The sequence below is a fragment of the Polypterus senegalus genome, chromosome 5 (genome assembly GCF_016835505.1).
Source record: "Polypterus senegalus isolate Bchr_013 chromosome 5, ASM1683550v1, whole genome shotgun sequence".
NCBI classification, from domain to species: Eukaryota; Metazoa; Chordata; class Cladistia; order Polypteriformes; family Polypteridae; genus Polypterus; species Polypterus senegalus.
Genome location: NC_053158.1, coordinates 3,381,873 through 3,403,795, shown reverse-complemented (window position 1 = coordinate 3,403,795; position 21,923 = coordinate 3,381,873). Strand labels below are relative to the sequence as shown.

At 37.0% G+C, this 21,923-nt stretch overlaps 1 protein-coding gene across 1 annotated transcript in view; it reads left to right on the top strand.

Annotated features, from left to right (window-relative positions):
- ripk2 (receptor-interacting serine-threonine kinase 2) overlaps positions 1 to 21,923 on the top strand; it is an 86,312-nt gene that overhangs the window by 52,905 nt on the left and 11,484 nt on the right. The window contains exons 8-10 of the mRNA XM_039754291.1: positions 2,208 to 2,309; positions 6,536 to 6,644; positions 11,417 to 11,497. Of these exons, the coding sequence (XP_039610225.1) occupies positions 2,208 to 2,309; positions 6,536 to 6,644; positions 11,417 to 11,497 (292 nt within the window). The remainder of the gene's footprint in view (positions 1 to 2,207; positions 2,310 to 6,535; positions 6,645 to 11,416; positions 11,498 to 21,923) is intronic.

The following is a 21,923-nucleotide window of genomic DNA, read 5'->3' as shown; positions in this document are numbered from 1 at the left end:
AAATAGTTTGATAGTCAGTTTTTGAAGCCATGTACTGTGATGCAGTCAAACCTTGTTCTGTTTTGTATTTGATGTCCAGCACTAGAATCCTAAAAACCTGGTTCTGAATTTTATCAAAAAAAAAATCAAGAATTTTGAATATTAAAAGTAAATCACAATGAAACCTCTATCGGAGAAGTCTAGTCTAAAAAAAAAAAACCCAAGCCCATATGAAAACGGGGATAACTATGGAAGAAGAAATGGCAAATAAAATCAAATTAAGACAAGAGATTATGTTCCATTTGCAATAAGGTATAAAGTACAATTCTGCTCCTTCCTGCTCTGCTCCTGTTCACTTGTTGTGATCGCCTCCTTTGTTCTCAAATTACTTCTTCAAGCTCAGTTTTTCTTGTGGTCATCTGATGGAGTAACAAGCTCAAAAAAAAATACATTTTTGGGTGCCAACCTGGAGATCCCTCTTTATTTAACAGTCTGAACAAAATCCTTGCTCAATGCTTAAAAGGAAACAAAAAACTGTGACCACCAGAATAATATGACGGGTACAAATTATGGCTTTTATGCCTGTCATCTAAATGTTCTGGAGCTCCTGAGCTCTGGAAGCCTCCTTCCGGACAGTCATGTTTTTATAGAGCAGGGAATAGAAGGGGCCGAGTCCGTTGTCCTAACTGGCCAATTTCTGTGGAATAAGAAAAAGGCAAGACAGTTACCAGCAGTGCCCCCTCTTGGCCTGGAGTGGTATTTACATACCTGGGAAAAACTTGAGAGTGATCCTCTGATGCGCATGTGTGACAATCTCCAGTTGAACCACTTATATACTGGCCTGCCAATACTGATGCTCTATGTAAGAAAGCTCAGAGCAGAATATACTTTCTGAGAAGGTTGGCATCCTTCAACATCTGCAGTAAGATGCTGCAGATGTTCTACCAGACGGTTGTGGCGAGTGCCCTCTTCTCGCGTGGTGTGCTGGGGTGGCAGCATAAAGATGAAAGACGCCTCTCAAACTTGTTAAGAAGGCAGGCTCCATTGTAGGATTAAAGTTGGACAGTTTAACATCTGTGGCAGAGCGGCGGGCACTAAGCAAACTCCTGTCAATCATGAAGAATCCACTGCATCCACTTAACAGTGTCATCTCCAGGCAGAGGAGTAGCTTCAGTGACAGACTTTTGTCACTGTCCTGTTCCACTGACAGACTAAAGAGATGTTCCTCCCCACACTATGCGACTCTTCAATTCCACCGACAAACATTAATTTTATTTTAATTCTTTTCATTTTATTACTATTTAATTTAATATTGTTTCTTTGTATCAGTATACTGCTGCTGGATTATGTGAATTTCCCTTGGGATTAATAAAGTATCTATCTATCTATCTATCTATCTATCTTATTAGTCACCACACAGATCTCATTCTCTTTTTAAAGTTGGCCTTGATTTAAACCTGGAGATCTCACTTGTACTTCAGCAATCCTTTAATTCCATTTGTCATTTTAGCTGCATCAGTGCTGTCATGCTACCTGCTGCTATACTGTTTTCATAGTCAAGGGATTGCTGTGGATGAATATCTGAAATTTAGTGCTTTGGCATACAAAGCCAGCCACACAGGATTCGAATTTTAACATTTTTCAAATTGCTACTGTTAGTAAAATAGACATGGTGATTTTAATGTGGAGCACTGCTAACAAGTGACTATTTACTGTAGACAGTCTGCCGTGTCTTTGACTTTAGCCAAATCTGGAATACTTAAAGCACACTGACTTATATGAAACCTGTTTTATTTTTAATAAAAATGGAAATTCAGTCTATACAGATGTACTAATGTATAGTTATCTCTGCTATTAATTAGTCTAAATAAGTCACATTCACAGTTCTGTAAAGATAGAAACCTATTTAGTATATTTTGAAAAATTCCCCTAAGCCCTCAGATTTCAGTCTGTAGGGCAAAGAGTAGCCCCTAAAATATAATTTCTAACCTGATTTTAATGCATTTGATTTGTAAATAAAGATGATCATCCTTAACTTTCTCATTCTGTTTATTAATTTATTCAGTCTTGAATGTAAATGAACCAGTATTAGCAATATAAAACACAATCTATTAACTGTCTTTTGTTATTTTCTTTCCATTATTAAATTAATGATTTGTCATTAAGTGAACATTTTCTGTATCGCTTCTGATTTTCCTTCTCCCACACTTGTCTGTTCTTAATTTCAGTACACCAGCAGGTCAGATTTCTCATCAAGTTCATCATGTGGAAAGAGCTGCATTCAGGAACTGAATCCAGTGAATCAACTGGTGAACCAAACTCCTTGGACGGTAAAGAAAAACAAAATATATGCATACAATTAGGCCTGGGTTAAAATATAGTTTTTCTAATTAATTGTTATTTTAATTTGACAACAACAGGCTTCATAGCCATAACACCAGGCAATAATCTGAAATCTAGGTCAGAGCTATCATATGTAAAAATGTATTAGCTTAATTTAAGACTACAAAATGTCAACAAACTTTCAGAAGCAATGTTTTTATGACCAAACAGTGAACTTTATGAGCTAGAATGCCAGAGGTCTCAATTGGGAATTAAAGAGAAAGAAAGTATTCCCTCACTTAGCAGGTTTAAATGCCAAGATAGTATTTTTAGAGGAGACTCACTTAATAAGTAAGGACCAGATTTGGTTGCGAAGAAAACCAGGGGTATGGAAATCTTAATTCACTGAACTATCCCATTTGTAGCATCAGACGTAATATATGATCCTGAACAGCAATATTTCATGGTGAGGGGCAATTTACTTAATATTAAAAAAGGTCTAATAAATATCTATGCACCTAACGTGGATGATAGCGATTTCCTCCAAAATGTATTTTCGTTTAAACTCATAAAATTATAATGGATGGAGACTTCGATTGTGTTTTACATCCAGACCTTGGGTCTCATGCATAATGCTGTGCATGCAATTCACACAAAACGTTCGGACAAAAACAGAAATGTGCGTACGCACAAAAAAATCCACATGCATAAATCTGTGCGTATGGGAACTTTCACATTCTTCTGCTCCATAAATACTGGTCAGCGTGAAAAGTAACGCTTGTGTACGTGCCTGCCACCTCACCCCGACTCCTGCCAGAATAACACTTCTTTGATTATGCAAATCAATATAAATAGCCTCTTATGTTTTGCGTTCTGTGAAAAGACAATGACAAAAGCATAGGAAAAAAGAATTTCAGCGAAAGTAGAGCCAATGAAAAACTTACTATTTGTTGGTTTAAGCAGTGATATAAACAACAAAAGGAAGTAGATTGAGTGACAGAGTGGTGGAGAAACTTGAAAGTTCATGTTCAGAAAGTCACATAGTGCCTGAAAAAAAATAAGAAGTGGTCAGATATCAAAGTCGCCCTGAAAACGCGAGTTGTAGCCCACCATCTGAGTGCTATGTGAAAGCTTATTACGGTACAGAGAAAAGAAAACAAACTGGGACACAGTGTGAAAAAAGGTCAAAATTTCCACTTTAATCACGTAGTTTATTTTGTCATTAAAGTAGATTGTCATAAACTTCATCATAAAATTGTTTAATAGTTTCTCAACTCCCATTGTAACTAAAGTGGCATGTTAAATGCTTCATATTCTGTTTGTTCTTCTAAGTACTCTTATGCGTGTGAATCACTACGTGCCTCTTAAGCGCCAACAGGACACAAAATATATTACATTCATGATGTTACCAGCTCTCTAAACAATTTAAATACTAAGATGTATACTTGATATTATTTTCATGATGGTAGAAATTAAAGCATGTATAAAATATTGAGGCACGTTGGCGCAGTGGTAGCGATGAGCTGGCGTCCCTTCCAGAGATTGTTCCTGCTTCCCTCATGATGCTTGCTACACCCTGCGCGACCCTCAATAAAATTATTCACTGCAGCAGTACTTGTCTCTTTCAAATGTACTGACCCCTGATTCCTGTCCTTCCTTTTCTTTCTCCAAATAACCATTCACCACACAATCAGCTGTTTAACAAATATCAAGCCATCTGTAAGCTTAGACCGCCAATTCTTCAGAACTTTTAAGGCACATTAAAATATCTTTGTAGTACATGTTTAATTATTCCATCCATCTATCCATCCAGGGTTGCGCCAGTCCCAGCAAGCATACAGCGCAAGGCAGGAACAGTCCCTGAATGAGGAGCCAGTATATCGCTACTGCTGCTCACCGAGTCCTCGCATATTTAATCATTAACAATATATATTATTTAAATGAATATATATAACCCTAATTTTCTGTATAATGTAATATATATACTTTACTACATTTCATCTTAAAAATGATATCAAGAGCTCCAATAAGATAGCACCTGGAAATCTAAATTGATTTAGAAGCCAGTCGTCATCATCTGTAAAAATGTGTTCTCATCTATTGAATTGAATTCCTTTATTGTTATTGTATGGTAAAACGAGATTCAATATGCAAATCCTCCATAAACTTATTTTCCTACTAAATTGTAAAATAACAGCAGCAATAATAATAATAGGATAAAAACAGTGAAAAATATACAATATGAAAGCATAAGTGGCTCAGGTTGTGCAATATTACAACTGTAATTCAAGTTTACAGTGAGGCAGTTGTACTTATAAGTACACAAGTTCTACCGGGAAAACTTGATGGGCTGATTGAGTACGTTTATAGCTCTTGGGATGAAACTGTTTCTGAAGTGCGAGATCCATACATGAAAGGCTCTGAAGCGTTTGACGAATGGGGAAGTTCAGTGTTAGACTTTGCACATGGCTGAGGCAGCGTGTGCTAAAAAAGCTGTATCCCGATAATTCTCTCCACTCTTGACCCAATCTGCCGCAGAGCTATACAGCTGTGATTCTAAATTCAGATACAGTGGGTTAAAATACTCCGAGTGGTGCACTGAGAGTAACAACGCTAAAGTGGCTATGGTATTTGGAATAGTTTGGCCATTTGGTGCACCATTATATGGTTACAGGTTGATTACAATCAGATGTCTTGAACTAAAAAACGATATGTGGTTAATTTCAAGGTATTTGATAAAGTTGCATCAGGGATGTGAATCTAAAAAATAAAGGGAAACAACACAGGAACAGTAGTATACTGCTTTGATGCTGGGTGCCGGCAGTTTGCAAAACCGAGTGGACAACTTAAGTATGCAAGGGATTGAGCTGGCGTGAAAATGTGTGTGGGTTTATGCCAAGTTTAGTTTTTATACATTGCGATGTGACATGGAAACGGCGCCCACAACATTTTTGTGCGTACACACCATTTATACTTGAGACCCCTGGAGAAGTCATCAGCTACAACAGTGATAACATCTAATACTGCAAAAATAATTACACAGTTTCTAATTGATCAGAACTTATCAGACCCGTGGTTGGTTTTTAAATCCTAACCTTAGAGCATACTCCTTCTTTCTCACAAGTTCATCATTGTTACTCAAGAATTGATTATTTCTTTGTAGACAATAATTTTTTGCCCATTATCAAATTGTGTAAATATGACACTATTGTTATGTCCAACCACACCCCTCTGATCATGAAAATTAAGTCCTACACACTCATCTCGTAGCTGGTGTCTTAACCCCCTGTAATTAGCTGATTAACTCTGTACAGAATTCATATACAAGAACATTGATTATTTTCTGGAAACAAATCAATCCCCAGAAGTCTCAGCAGGAATACTCTGGGGAAACTCTGAAGGCATTTTTAACAAGGACAGATTATTTCATATCCTTCTCACAAAAATAAATTTAATACCAAGGAGGCATCGAAGTTAATGAGCTGAATTTTCAGAATAGTTCTAGAATATGCCAGGTCTCCAAAAAAGGTACTTTATACAAAAAGACAGGGTTTTCAATCAGAATTTAACTGACTACTCATCTTTAAATTGCAACATAATTATTATGAACACGGAGAGAAGACCAATAAGATTTTAGCTCAACAAATCCATAAGCAGGAAGTCCGAATGCAATAACAGCAATTACCAGCATTACCACCATAGACAAGCATAAAATCATAGACCATAAAAATATAACCCACACATTTAGAGAGTACTATAAGTCCTTATATTCCACTCAGTCTCAAGAAGATAAGACACAATCTAATGAGATCTTTGGCTCCTTTTTTAAAATATGGCAAGATTTAATCAATAACATTTTAGAATAAGCTTCTATATTGAGGAAAAGGATACACTTCCGTCCTTGTTGCTTCAAAGATTTGCTTAGTTGGCTGACTCTCCTCTCTTTCTTTCTTTTTTGGGGGGAGGGGGATGAATTTTGGTTTTGTTAAATTTGATTTGATTGTATGGATTTATATTTGCTTTTACTTAAAATGAATAAAAATAAAAAATAACCCTTTGAGCCATCTTAAATATTAGGTCAGAGGCTGTAAATTGGGCCATTCTGACTGAGTATGCTCTATGATATACTCACACTCAGTCCAGTGTTGGTTTCAAATACAACTGCTGCTATTTTTGCTCATTGTTAGTACAACAGCAACATCCTGTACTGTTCTTTTTTTTTTTTTTATTTTAGGATGGTAGCTCACCATCGAGTTCCTATTCCTTTCCAGAAGACAACATATCTCAGCCTCATTTCTTAACACTGAGTAATGTTCCACCCAATAATCTGCACATTAAAAAAGGTACTTTATTGTTCAATACTTTGAATAATCTGCCACAGAAAGCAAGTATATATAAATCAGTTTAACCTTTTAATGTAATTAGTTTTGGTATTTGATGTTATTTATTTTTCATATTAAAAAAACAGATTAAATATGAACAGCTAACTTGTTCTCATTATTGGATTAAACTACTGTAGAAATAAAACAGCAACCTTCTCTCTCTCTCTCTTATATATATATATATATATATATATATATATATATATATATAATATATATATATATATATATACATACACAAGAGACATGAGAGGGGATTGGGCACCATAGGCTGAACTCCATTTGATGGCAGGTGTTTTGCCAAAGAAAATCAGAACATCAAACAAACAAAGTTAATGCCAGTGCGATGCAAGATGGAAATGCCTTATCCAGATATGAGACCACAATGACTGCCTACTTCCAGTGGGTCATTGCTTTAAGTAGTTACCGGGTGGGAGTGATGGCACTTCCAGAAGAGCAGCAGAAGTCATGTCCGATGTCCTTCAGTCTGCAAATGTCAGATCTGAGAACACAAAAAGGAAAAATGTTAGTGACAGTGCCAACCTGTGATGTGAGGTAGAAGTACAGTTAACACAGAAGCCCTGAGAATGCCCCCTAAGAATGTATACAGTTTTTGTATTTTTATTTTTTTCTCTTTGCCAGTGGGTAATATTGTTAGTTCACTTGAGCTGATTACCACTGAACCATTGCTTCCTGCAGTCCTTGGTGGTGCTAGTGTTAAAGAGGTTGCAGCAGAACTCCATATTAAAACATATTCAGTAATGTTACAAAGGTGATTTAAAGTGGAAAATCTCACATTTCTATTATTATTAAATCCTAAGATTAGTACTGCCTCAGTATACAGTGATTTTGGATAAATGTATACCATAAAAAGTTAATTACTGTCATTTTTAAATGACTTTATCTCACTGAAAAGCACTGTCCTGTTCTCTTCTTATCACATTATATCAAACAGCATCTCCATCATCTATAGAGAAAATCGTGCTTCATTCAGTTGAGTCATAGCTCCATTGATTTAAGTAGTGGTGTTTTTCTTTTGATAATTTCCCTTTTTATTTCAAAACATTTAACACTGATCATTTGTTGGTATTGCAAAGTTAATGACAATATGCATGTGAAGAACAGTGTAGGCTTTTTCAAAAACACAAGCCAATGCACTGATTAAAAAAAAAAGTATAATTGGGTTATCTCAGATTTATTGTCACATGTGTTAATAAATGCTGCGTGATATTTTTCCGTTTCTAACTGCACTCATTTCACCAAGGAGTCCTCCTCCTTCTTCTGCTTTTCCAATCATGCTGGAATCATGAAAGGAGAAACACCCCACCCCTTCTCTTCAAGTGCTGATCAAGGAACTTCCCAAGTTCCCAAGAAACACTGGTGTAAGAAAAACACTATAATCCAGCGAGATAATGAAACTGTTACCCCAGAGTGGTTGGGGGAAAAAATGTGCAGCAGCCATTACCTTTTGATGACATCCCTGTTTTGTAAATAAAAAAAAACTTTGTAAGCACTAATGCCATCGCCTGGAGCAGTGCACTGGCTGGTGGGAAATGTAGTCTCCACTGAGATATTTGCATAAGGTTGTAGATAAGAAAGAGGCATGGAGGATTAATATATATTAAATGCATTTCTTGCTTGATCAGTTGTGCAAAATTAACTACACTCACAGCCACAGCACCTGGCAAGCCAAGTCAAACATGCCCCATTCATTTCACTTCTGCCAAAGGCATACATTTACATAAACTGGCATGCCCCATTTCTGAGTGAGATGTCTGTCAGAGCTGTAGTGAAATGGGGTATGTGGTGCTTTACAATGTCCTACTTGCATTATTGATGACAAATATAACAAATTTAAAAAAAAAAAGTGTTGGCAACATCACCAAATTTAATTTAAATCTGTCAAGGCATTCTTGAGATTTTGGGGTGTTTAGCTTTTCTATTGTTTCTGAATAAATATTAATATATCGAAATATCCATTTTTATTGGATATCTACTACCCAGTTCTTTGACTTAAATGAGAAATATTGAGTGATATAAATATAAAGACAAAGACAGAGAGAGATGGTGAGTAAGCACTAGGGGTGCAACTGAACCCAAAACCACAGACACAGCAATACCCAAACACAATTCCGGGTTTATATAAATAATTTTAATTTGACAAATACACCTTTTCATAAGTACACCAGCAAAAATAAACCTCTCAATCCTCCTCCAAGAGAGCATTACCTACTGCCTCCTGACTCTGAAGTGAGGAAGTGGGCTTTCTTTTAAGTTCAACCCAGGAACTGCTTCCAGTCTCCTGTCCAGGTCATCCAGAGCATATCCTGGCCATGCATAAACCAGAGCAGTCCTCCCTAGGCAGTGGCCTTTGGTGGTATCCAAAAACCCCAACAGAACTGTGTTACTGGAGTCCAACTCCAATGCTACCTTGCAGGTGTCTTAATCTGGTTCATCACTGCCACCTGTCGTGTGGCGGAATTAACTGCTCCCAGTAAGCCTGTTCACCCAGTCCATCCATTAATCCATCCTTTGTTCCAGCCAGGATTCCTATTCTTCCTTCCTGGCACTTAGATGTGAAAGGCACTATAGGATAGATAGATAGATAGATAGAGTGGGTATGGAAAGTATTCAGACCCCCTTCAATTTTTCACTCTTTGTTATATTGCAGCCATTTGCTAAAATCATTTCAATTAATTTTTCCCTCATTAATGTACACACAGCACCCCATATTGACAGACAAAAAAAATAATTTTTGAAATTGTTGCAGATTTATTAAAAAAGAAAAACTGAAATATCACATGGTCCTAAGTATTCAGACCCTTTGCTCAGTATTTAGTAGAAGCACCCTTTTGAGCTAATACAGCCATGAGTCTTCTTGGGAAAGATGCAACAAGTTTTTCACACCTGGATTTGGGAATCCTCTGCCATTCCTCCTTGCAGATCCTCTCCAGTTCTGTCAGGTTGGATGGTAAACGTTGGTGGACAGCCATTTTTAGGTCTCTCCAGAGATGCTCAATTGGGTTTAAGTCAGGGCTCTGGCTGGGCCATTCAAGAACAGTCACAGAGTTGTTGTGAAGCCACTCCTTCGTTATTTTAGCTGTGTGCTTAGGGTCATTGTCTTGTTGGAAGGTAAACCTTCGCCCAGTCTGAGGTCCTTAGCACTCTGGAGAACGTTTTTGTCCAGGATATCCCTGTACTTGGCTGCATTCATCTTTCCCTCTATTGCAACCAGTCGTCCTGTCCCTGCAGCTGAAAAACACCCCCACAGCATGATGCTGCCACCGCCATGCTTCACTGTGGGGACTGTATTGGACAAGTGATGAGCAGTGCCTGGTTGTCTCCATACATACCGCTTAGAATTAAGGCCAAAAAGTTCTATCTTGGTCTCATCAGACCAGAGAATCTTATTTCTCACCATCTCAAGAGTCCTTCAGGTGTCTTTTAGCAAACTCCATGCGGGCTGTCATGTGTCTTGCACTGAGGAGAGGCTTCCGACAGGCCACTCTGCCATAAAGCCCTGACTGGTGGAGGGCTGCAGTGATGGTTGACTTTCTACAACTTTCTCCCATCTCCTGACTGCATCTCTGGAGCTCAGCCAAAGTGATCTTTGGGTTCTTCTTTACCTCTCTCACCAAGGCTCTTCTCCCCCGGTAGCTCAGCTTGGCCGGACGGCCAGCTCTAGGAAGGGTTCTGATCGTCCCATTTAAGCCACTGTGCTCTTGGGAACCTTAAGTGCAGCAGAAATTTTTTTGTAACCTTGGCCAGATCTGTGCCTTGCCACAATTCTGTCTCTGAGCTCTTCAGGCAGTTCCTTTGACCTCATGATTCTCATTTGCTCTGACATGCATTGTGAGCTGTAAGGTCTTATATAGACAGGTGTGTGGCTTTCCTAATCAAGTCCAATCAGTAGAATCAAACACAGCTGGACTCAAATGAAGGTGATCTCAAGGACGATCAGAAGAAATGGAAAGCACCGGAGTTAAATATACGAGTGTCACAGCAAAGGGTCTGAATACTTAGGACCATGTGATATTTCAGTTTTTCTTTTTTAATAAATCTGCAACAATTTCAAAAATTCTTTTTTTGTCTGTCAATATGGGGTGCTGTGTGTACATTAATGAGGAAAAAAAATAATTAAAATGATTTTAGCAAATGGCTGCAATATAACAAAGAGTGAAAAATTGAAGGGAGTCTGAATACTTTCCGTATCCACTGTAGATAGATAGATAGATAGATGACATTACTACTGACAGGTTGTGGGGTTAGCTCAAAAACTTTGTGGTTTAAACCTCAGTACTCTAGCCTAATTATCCATTGCTTCATCAAGACGAAAAAAACCCGATGTGCATAGTTTAAGAATTGGTGATGACTTTGTTTTATTAATCAGTTTTTCAATATGCATATTCTTGTTAGTGTTACAGGCTATCTTACGAGTAAGCCACAAGGATGTACTTTGCATTCTGTGTGATAGCAGTGAATCTCAATACCTTTCTACAGAATAATCATGTCCTATTTTCTGTTGTTCGCTTAGGTAAATAACATTATGGGAACTAGTGGAACATTATTTAACCAAGTAGCTGAGTGGGTAGCAGCAATTGTAACTTTTCATTACACTCATTATTAGTATGTTAAATTGCAAATTTAGATTTTTAAGGACTTTGACACTATATTCAGTGATGACAGTTATACAAAAAGCAAATATTTTTCTTGACTCTATTTTTTTCTCACAGATAATCAAGAGTATGTTCATGAGTCTCAATCAAATATTACAGACCCAAAAATTAAATCCTACAATATCCCTATGCATTCAGGTAAGTAAATCAATTGTAAACCCATTAGTGATATCGTAGTCGGCCCTAAAATGCATTTTGAAAGTGCTGAATTTTTCCCCAGTATTTTTTTTTTCATGAGATTGTGTCCTGTATACATCTTGTAAAGAGTAACAGTAACTAATTGAAAACTAGAGTGGGAGCCAAAATGAAATTTGGTTATCAATATGTGTTCAATATATGTATGTCTAACATTTTCCACACTACTTCATCTTGTTTCTATATAAATGATAATGTACCATAACTAGGACCTTCTGTATTGCTCTTCTGTTGTGCATACAGTTTAGCTACAGTGATGCCAGGATGTCCATGAACCCTTTACAATTGTCTCTATTTCTGCATAAATATGACCTAAAACATGATCAGCTTTTTATGGAAGTCTTAATCTATACTAATAAAAGGCAAAGCCCTCACTGACTCACTCACTCACTGACTCATCACTAATTCTCCAACTTCCCGTGTGGGTGGAAGGCTGAAATTTGGCAGGCTCATTCCTTACAGCTTCCTTACAAAAGTTGGGCAAGTCTATTTTTCTCCATTTACTGTAATGGAGTTGGAACTCGAAAGCCATGGGGGCAGAGTTTCAGTGACATCATCACACCGCCACGTAATCACGTGAACTGACTGTCAACGCAGTATGTAGAAAACAAGGAAGAGCTCCAAAAAGCGCTGAAGAAAACATGCATTATATAATTGAGAAGGCAGCGAAACAATAAGAAGCGGCGAGTGACATATACTACCATATTCATGAGTGCTGCTACTGAAACAAAGCACGTGTAAACCTAAAGTTTAAATTAACTTCAAAGACAGGCTGCCGCTGGCGTTTGTCATGCCCACGGGTAATGCGGGATACAAGTTTAAAGAGAGGACGCAGGGATATAAATCACTTTGTAACTAAGTTAAAATTGCAGGTGAAGGGCTGTGCTTATGCAAATTCCAAGAGACTGTGTTTGTGGGGGATTGACAGTTAAGGCGGGTGGGGGAGTCACGTCATCATCTCCCCTCCCATTCACCTCATTTCGCTCTGAGCTGCACTCCGCTGCTAACGCAGTGTTACGACTTTGTGACGCTGCCACCAAATACTCACAGAAAAATCCACAAGTTAATACACACGCTGTCTCTAGAGTTTCTCCACACTGAATCCTCCAGGCACTACTTACAAAGGTTACATTGACAATCGTGTTACGTTATTTTTAAAATCTTTCCTTTTCTTAGCACAAGCACAGCTGAGAAGCTTCGATGCATGTGCTCCATAACGCGTTAAAAAATCATGCATTTAATCACACTTTGCATTCCAAGCAAGGGGGACTTCTGTCAATGCATGATTTCCTGGTACACCGATTACATTGATCAGCGGTTCGATTCATTTTACCCTGGCCCCCCTTGGCTTGAGAAGAAGTATGAAAAAATATGAGGTTAACACAGAAAAACAGATCACCAATTGAAGCTTTATGAATAATTTCACTTTATTCGCCATCAATAATTGTTTTTGGTAAAGCCATACTCAGTGTAATCCTCCTTCCATTTTATAATTTTTCCGCCACTAGCCATGATTAAATGAGCGGTAAAAAGTAAGAGCGAGGAGGTGACTTATTCAGGCAGGCAGGCGACAGCTCAATAGCTCGAATTTGGATATAAGTAGGTTCTATTTAGTGCCAGAAATATCTTTGGTAGGAATGGAAGTTGAATTTAGTATTTAAATTTCTATGGTGAAGAAAAATTTATGCAATGATGACTAAATTTAACTATCAAGTCAAAACTTGTAGATATAAAGTCATTTCTGAATATATAAAGTCAAAACTTGGAATATATAAAGTCAGCTGGAATATATAAAGTCAGCGTCGGAATATACAAAGTCAGCGCTGGAATATCCATCCATTTCCCAACCCGTTGAATCCGACCACAGGGTCACGGGGTCTGCTGGAGCCAATCCCAGCAACACTGGGTGCAAGGCAGGAACCAATCCTGGGCAGGGCACATGCATCATTTTCAAAACATTAACCGAACAGTGTTTTTAATTTATTTTTCTGAATACATTTTGTTAACTTAGTTCAGTTCAGAGTCGTTTCAATCAATATATTTTGACTTTGACTTTATATATTCAGGAATGAGTTTATATACTCCGATGTTGACTTTATATAATCAGGAATGACTTTATAAATTCGACTTTATATATTCAGGTTTTGACTCTGTATATTCCAAGCTGACTTTATATATTCAGAAACAAGTTTGACTTTATATATACACTTTATATGTTCAAGTTTTGACTTTATATATTCACTTTATATATTAAAGTTTTGACTTTTATATATTCTGGCGTCGACTTTATATATTCAAAAAATCAATGTATTTGCCTGTTTGGCACCCCATTTATGTGTGTGTGTATATATGTACACATGTATGTATATATATATATATATATATATATATGCCAGCAACACTCATGACTGACAAAACAATTACATATATTCATTATTATTAAAATGTTTCCTTTTCTTTTTACTTATCACGCTGCCAAGCTATTTTGCTCTATATATCTATACTAATAAAGGCAAAGCCCTCACTGACTTTATATATTCAGAAACAAGTTTGACTTTATATACAGCTTCCTTACCAGCTTCTCAGACTTTATATGTTCAAGTTTTGACTTTATATATAATTGAATGACTTTTATACAACCATATATTGAGTTCTGCTAAGTTTTGACTTTTGTATATATTCCGTGTCAGCGTCCAATAGACTTTATATATTCATGCAGAGGAAGATGAGATGGTCAGCGTGGTGTTTGGCACAAACTTGGCGGAAACTAGAGAAAGTTTTAAGTGCCAGGACTAAGGTAACATTAAATAAAGCTATGGACATAGCACGAGATGGCACCAGCACAGCTGGGAACCCGATGCAAGTACACGAGTGGCTCCACGTGAACTGGCGCGGTGCACAGATAAAAGCAACAGTTCCAAAGCTGAACAAAAACCCGAATTACACAATTGAAAGGCAGCAAAAATATGAAGGCGTCTGATAAGCATATTCATAAATGCAGCTACTGTGGAAACAAAGCACGGGTGGAAAAAGTCAATGTCCGCTAAAGGAAGACAGTGTAAAAAACCCGTGCATGCAGTGTGTCAGGTCTCAGATAAAGAAGAAGGCGAGCTGTTTATTGGTGCAGTAAGAAGCGAATCGATGAATGAAACCTGTCATCTTTACAGCGATTGACAAACACGGAATGTAACTTGAACACAACACATTCTACAAATACGAACCTGATTGAAAGAAATAATGATAATCAAATCCTTGATGACAGCAACACTCAGTAACACTCACAAAACAAATACTGTATATTGAAAGTCATGTTACGTTATTTTTATAATGTTCCCTTTTCTTTTCTACCTTTTTAACACACTACTTCTCGCTGCGATATATATATATATATATATATATATATATATCTCATCTACATACTTTCGAATAATGGATACTTTATTAGCCATCAATGATTGTTTTGGTAAAGCCATACTCAGTGTATTCATTAGATGAGCGGTAAAAAGTAAGAGCGAGGAGGATGACTTATTGAGGCATGCAGGCTGTAGTCTTAGCGTCAACTCTATCTGAATTGCGCGATCACATTTGAAAAAATATATCTTTTCAAGTTCTATTTAGTCCATATGTGTCAAACTCAAGGGCCCCGGGCCACATCCGATATATGTGTAATTATATCCGCCCGAGATCATTTTATATACTGTATTATTGTTATTAAACCCGGGTATATGAAGCGCTGGTAACACAATAAACTACAGATCCCATAATGCATACATATATACATACACACATGTATATAATTTGTGTGTGTGTATGTATATATATGTATATATATATGTAGATAGGTATGTATGTGCAGTGTGTGTATATGTAGATATGTATATAGATATGTAGATATGAAGATATATATATATATATATATATATGTATGTATGCATGTATGCATGTATGCATGTATCGTGTGTGTGTGTGTGTATATGACAGCAGCAATCAAGCTGTGAGAAAACAGTAAAAGGAGGCGTGTCAGGCGTGGTAGTACATTTTCTGATGCAGCTACGAAAACAACCGTGGCGCTGCGCAAATACACAAAACAATTACTTTGACAATCATGTTACATTATTTTTAAAATGTTTCCTTTTCTTTCTCTTTCCTTCTTTAACACACTACTTCTCGCTGCCAAGCGGGTATATATATATATATATATATAGATAGATAGAGAAATATATATATAGATAGATATGAGAACAACACTCATATCAATGACAAAACAATTACATTAACAACCATGTTATGTTAGTTTTAAAATTTTTCCTTTTCTTTTAGTACCTTCTTTAACACACTACTTCTCAGCTCTTGACCTTGGTATTCTGCTATATATATATATAGATAGATCGATAGAGGTATATATATATAGATAGATATGAACAACATAGATAGATAGATAGATATGAGAACAACACTCATATCAATGACAAAACAATTACATTAACAATCATGTTACGTTATTTTGAAATTTTTCCTTTTCTTTTCGTACCTTCTTTAAAACACTACTTCTCCGCTGTGCGCGGTATTCTATAGTATATATATAGATATATATATATATATAGATATATATATATATTTATAGATATATATAGATATATATATATATATATATATATATATATATATATATATATATATATATATATATATCTATAGATATATATATATATATAGATAGATATAGATATATAAATATAGATAGATATGACAGCAACACTCACATCAATGACAAAACAATTACATTGTCAATCATGTTACGTTATTATTAAAATGTTTCCTTTTCTTTTTCATAACTTCTTTAACACACTACTTCTCCGCTGCGAAGCGCGGGTTGTCTGCTAGTAAAAGATAAGGAGAACCCAATTAAACAAATGACACAAAGATATGAGACTTATTAACACTAGAATCCCTGAAGCCTGAGAAAATATTTGTAATGCTGGGCCACCTTAATTTAGCTCCTCATCACTGTGCTGATCCCATCCCCCACCAAGGCAGCTGAAGTCGGACACAAAATTCTCACAGCTGAAATCTGTTTTATTTGGGAGTTAGGTGTCTGGAACTGTATAGGAAAATAATATTATTTGAAATACATACATTTCATGTGTGTTCTGTGTCTACGACGAGTTGTGTAGGGTGACAGGAAATGCAAGGCAAGAAATGTTGAACACATAACTAAAGCAAATTGTTTCACGTTCTAGTACTAATGACAAAATGTTCACATGAAGTGTATAATATGTGAAGACTGAAGTCTAAATATCAAATAAACACTTTCACAAAAGGTATAATAAAACAAGTGCACTTTTATTCAAGAGTAAAACCGAAGAAAATGAAATTGTTCAATTTACATGTTGCTGTCAATGTGTAAAAATGAAAACCCAAATAAAGAAATTTGCGTGTATGTGTGTGTTTGTGTGTTTCACAGTGGAAATGCGGCTGTCTCATAGGTAGCAACTACACTGGTGGAGGGATAAGAGCTGCTGCTTCATAATTGAGACGTTGCTAGTTCAATCCCAGGTCCTCCCTGCATTTAGTGCTTTTAGTAGTGACCAGCTATTATTATTAGTAGCAGTAGTATTATACAGTATAATAAAAACATATGTTTGATTTGAGTCTCCAACAAATCAATGAAACAAGTATGCTTTTATTCAATAATAAAATCAAATAAAAACAAATAAAAAAATCACACATAAAAGCACACTTATTTCATTATACCACATCTTTATTTCTTTATTTGAAAACTAACCATGTCAGATTGAGGGGAGTGTAAGCGTGACTGAGAGAATAAAAGTGAATAAATACATAAAAAAAGAAAACACTAACTTTTACAAGTACCATAAATTTACATCGGCTGTTTCAGACTCAAATCAAATGTATGTTTTTATTATATAATAGTATTAATAATAGCAGCTTATTGCTTAAGTCGCTAAATGCAGGGAAAACCCAGGATTGAACCAGCAACCTCTTGATTATGAGGCAGCAATTCTTACCTCTTCACCAACCAACCAGACATCTCTACTTCCAATCAATTGATATGTTGGCTTCAGTTTTTGACACATTGACAGCAACGTGTAAATTGAACAATTCATTTTTCTTCAGTTTTACTCTTGAATAAAAGTACACTTGTTTTGTTATACCTTTTATGAAAGTGTTTATTTGATATCTGGACTTTAGTCTTCACATATTATACACTTCACGTCAAACATTTTGTCGTCCTTAGTATAACATGAAAAATGTGTTCAACATTTCTTGCCTCACATTTCCTGTTATCCTACATTTACACAGATCATTATAGACCCGGAACACATTTAAAATGTATGCATGTCAAATAACGATATATTATTTTCCTATACAATTCCAGTCACCTCACTGCCAGATAAACAGACTTTAGCTGTGAGAATTTCAGCTGTTTTGGTGAGGGATAGCTGAGCAGGCCGCCTGCTGCCAATGCTGATTGACACATTTGCAAAACAAAGGCACTGATGAGGAGATGTGAGGGAATTCAAGGTGGCCCGGCATTACGCATATTTTAGCAGGCTTCATGGGATTCTAGTGTTACTTATTTTCTCAACAAATAAATTATCCCATGTTAGCTTTCAGTGTCTGCTGTGAACCTCTTGTGCAGCATTTCCAGTAATTGTTGTTCAGCCCTGCACTTCAGCTTTGAGGAATTTTCAGCCCTGTCCTCTTTACAGAACTACTTTATCTCAGGCATGTTGGTGGTTTTCCTTGCATTAACTGCTTTCACAACATTTCTATAGAATTAAGGACAGAACATTGACTCAGCCATTCCAAAACAGGGAATTTCTTCTGTTTTAGCAGTTCTTTGGTAGAATAATGTGTGTGTGCGTGTGCGTGTGTGTGTGTGTGTGTGTGTGTGTTTAGTGTCATTTTCTTGCTGCATGGCCCACTTTCTCTTGATATTCAGTTAATTAAAGGATTCCCTGACATTTTCCTGTGGAATTTGCTGGTACAATTCAGAATTCATAGTCCCATCAATTATAGCAAACCATCCTGTTTCAGAGGCAAGAAAGCAAGTCCAGTTCGTGATCCTGCCACTACCATTTTCACAGATGGAATAATGATTCTTATGCTGGAATGTGTTTTTTGCTTTTCACCAGACGTAATGCTACTTATGTTCCTATTTCAGATTCAATTGTTCACAGAACATTCTTCTAGTAGCCTTCTACCTTATACATATGGTTTTTAAAAAAATTTAGATGGACAGGAATGTTGTTCTAGGAGAGTAGTGGCTTTCTTCTTTCAAGACTGTCATGCACGCCATTGTTGTTCATTACTCTTCTGATAGTGGACTCGTGAACAATAAGATTAGCCCAATGCAAGAGAGGCGTTTAGATCCTTAGGTCTGTAATTTTTGCCTCCTGGAATATTACACGCCTTGCTCTTGGGTTGATCTTTGTTCATCGACCACTCCTGGGACGGTTAACAATGGTGTTGAATTTTCTCCATGTGTACACAGACTGTCTGACAGTGGACTGGTGGTGTCCAAACTCTTTAGAAATGGTTTTGACACCTTTTCCAGACTGGTGAACATCAACAACTTTTATCTGAGGTCTTTAGAAATGTCATTTGATTGAAGAATAACACACTTTCAGAAAACTGTGTGGCAAAGACCAGAGTTTAACGGTGAAGACCCAGATGTATGTTCTTTAGCTAGGACAGGGCCTCCCACACTCACACTTGAGTGTCATCTCATTGATTGAAACACATGAGTTTAATTTCCTCTTCAAATAAACATATAATCCTAAAAGTCCACACATTTTTTCACACACAATATGTAACGTTGGATAATTTTCCTCAGTAAATAAATGAACAATTGTAATGTTTTAGTGTAATTTGTTTAAATGGATTCTCTTTATCTAGTTTCAGGTCACATCTCTCTCTTATAAAAAAAAAAAAAAAATTTGGAAGGAGACGAGACGTGATTTTTGCAGTTATACGTTGCGTTGTTACGATTTTATTTCCAAAAACGAAATCAAAATTAAATACGATATTTATGAAAAGGTAAAAGCAAAAAGAAATTGGATATATAGACATAGGTGATATGACAGAAGTATGTAAATATTGTGTGGCTTTCTCCAGCCTCTCTTCACCTACCTAAATACAGTTATAATTGTAAGAATAATAAAATAACATGATATTTGGTAGTGTTTACTAAAAACCTGTTCATTAGTACAATACTTACCAGTGCTACTGTAATCTCCCTGTCCTCTTTCTATAACCATTATGGTTAGCTGAACCCCTGCCACTATGTCTAACGCAACTAAAAAACTGTGAAGTTGGAACAAGAATAATGGCCAGACCAATGACCTGTGACTTCTTTTAAGTTTGATGTGAGGAGTACCTTGAGGGTCACTTTCAGTCCCCTTTGTGACACTTTTGTACCATTCCTAGGCTTCTATAACACCATTCTGCCAGAGATATGCCTGGAAGCTTATTATCCCATTTTTAAATAAAGAGGTAACTAACCCAGGAAGTGCCTGACTAACATGGTCCAGATCTAATTATGCAGCTTTTAATGCAATGCAAGAAAACAATACAAATACGAAATATCTTGTAATAAATGAAACAGACTTACATTGAATTAATTCACTGATTTCACACTCAACAATTGCCAGGCACAGATCCTCCAAATTGTCAATAGCATGCGCGTGGACCTTGTCTTTAAGATATCCCCAAAGAAAAAAATCTGGTGGGATAAGGTCAGGCGACTGTGAAGGCCATTCAACAGGCCCCTCAACGTCCTAACCACCGGTTTGGAAACTGTTGGTCATGAAAGTTCCTCACATTTTTCGCAAAGTGAGATGGAGCCCCGTCCTGTTGCCACCACATACGGTCGAAGTTCTGTCTGTTCTGCAGTTCTGGGATGACATCATTCACAAGCAAGTTGAGGTACCTGTCCCCTGTGTCATTTCCTTCAAGGAAATAAGGGCCAACGATACCATCATAAGACACACCAGTCCATACCATCACTCCCAGGGACTTGTGTTCGACTTCAATGGTAATGTCGGGTTGTCTGCTCGCCAAAAGACAAAGTTCTGTCTGTTGGCTGAGCCAGATGTGTGGAAAATGGCCTCATCAGTCGACACCACATTTCGAGCCAGTTCCACATCTCTCTCCAGTCTTGCCAGCCACACTTCCGAAAACTCAATCCTCCTGTCGAAGTCGTCCTCGTTGAGTGCATGAAGAAGTCATGGATAGTAGGGCGTATGTTTCATTTCATGCAACATCATCAGCACACTGGTTTTACCAATGTTCAGCTTTGCAGACAATCATCTGTATGACTTTGATTTATGCGGGGACGATTCCAGTTCGGCGTGAAGACGATTCTTCATGTCGTCCGTTCGCACACTTCTCGATGATCCAGGATTTTTCAGGTGAATAGCACTACCAGTCCGGTCAAACACTTTGTTGAATTGGGAGATCATGTTCCTATGCACTGCAGGCGGTCCACATTCCTCCAGCATTCTGCATTGCATCTCGGAAACATTGCCCGTTATCGAGAAAAGGCAAACACATTGCACCCGCTGTTCGACTGACAACTGTCTTCCCGCCATTTTGGAATCTATCTGCAACAAAAATAATTTTTTGTGAATTCTCTATGTAATAAACTTAATAAGTTATAGCGTAATGAGAATTGCATAATTAGATCTGGACCAGGAACTGTACAGGAACAGTGGACCAGCTGTTTACCATCATGAGGATCCTGGAGGGTCTGTCCAATCAATGTACATGTGTTTCGTGGACTTAGTGAAGGATTTTGTAGAAACAATGAGATTATGGGTACAAACGGTCAATATGAACTTTCTCTGCAGGGTGGCAAGACTCTCCTTAGAGACTGTGTGAGGAACACAGACATCCAAGAGAGTCTCAGAGTAGAGCTGCTGACGTCAATTTACGTGGTTCAGGCATCTGATATGGATACAATGCAGATGCCTCATTGTGGAAGTTTTACAGGAATGAGAACGCTGGGGAAAACCCAGGGCTTGCTAGGATGATTATATTTACCTTATGAATATGAATGTCTTCAGATACCACTTATGAGTTGAGAAGTGTGGGTGGGGAAAGAGGCATATGGGCCTCCCTGCTTAGACTTTTGCCCCCGCCACTTCAAATAAGTGGTGGTAAATGAAAGAATGAATAAATGATAGATAGATGGATAGATAGATGGGATCAATAAAGTATATATCTATCTATCTAATGGGAAATTCACAATGAAAATACAGTATATAGCTGCCATTTATTGACTTGGAGAACTTGGCACATTTTGTTGTGTTTGCCCCACTTTCTTTCAATTAATTTATCTTGG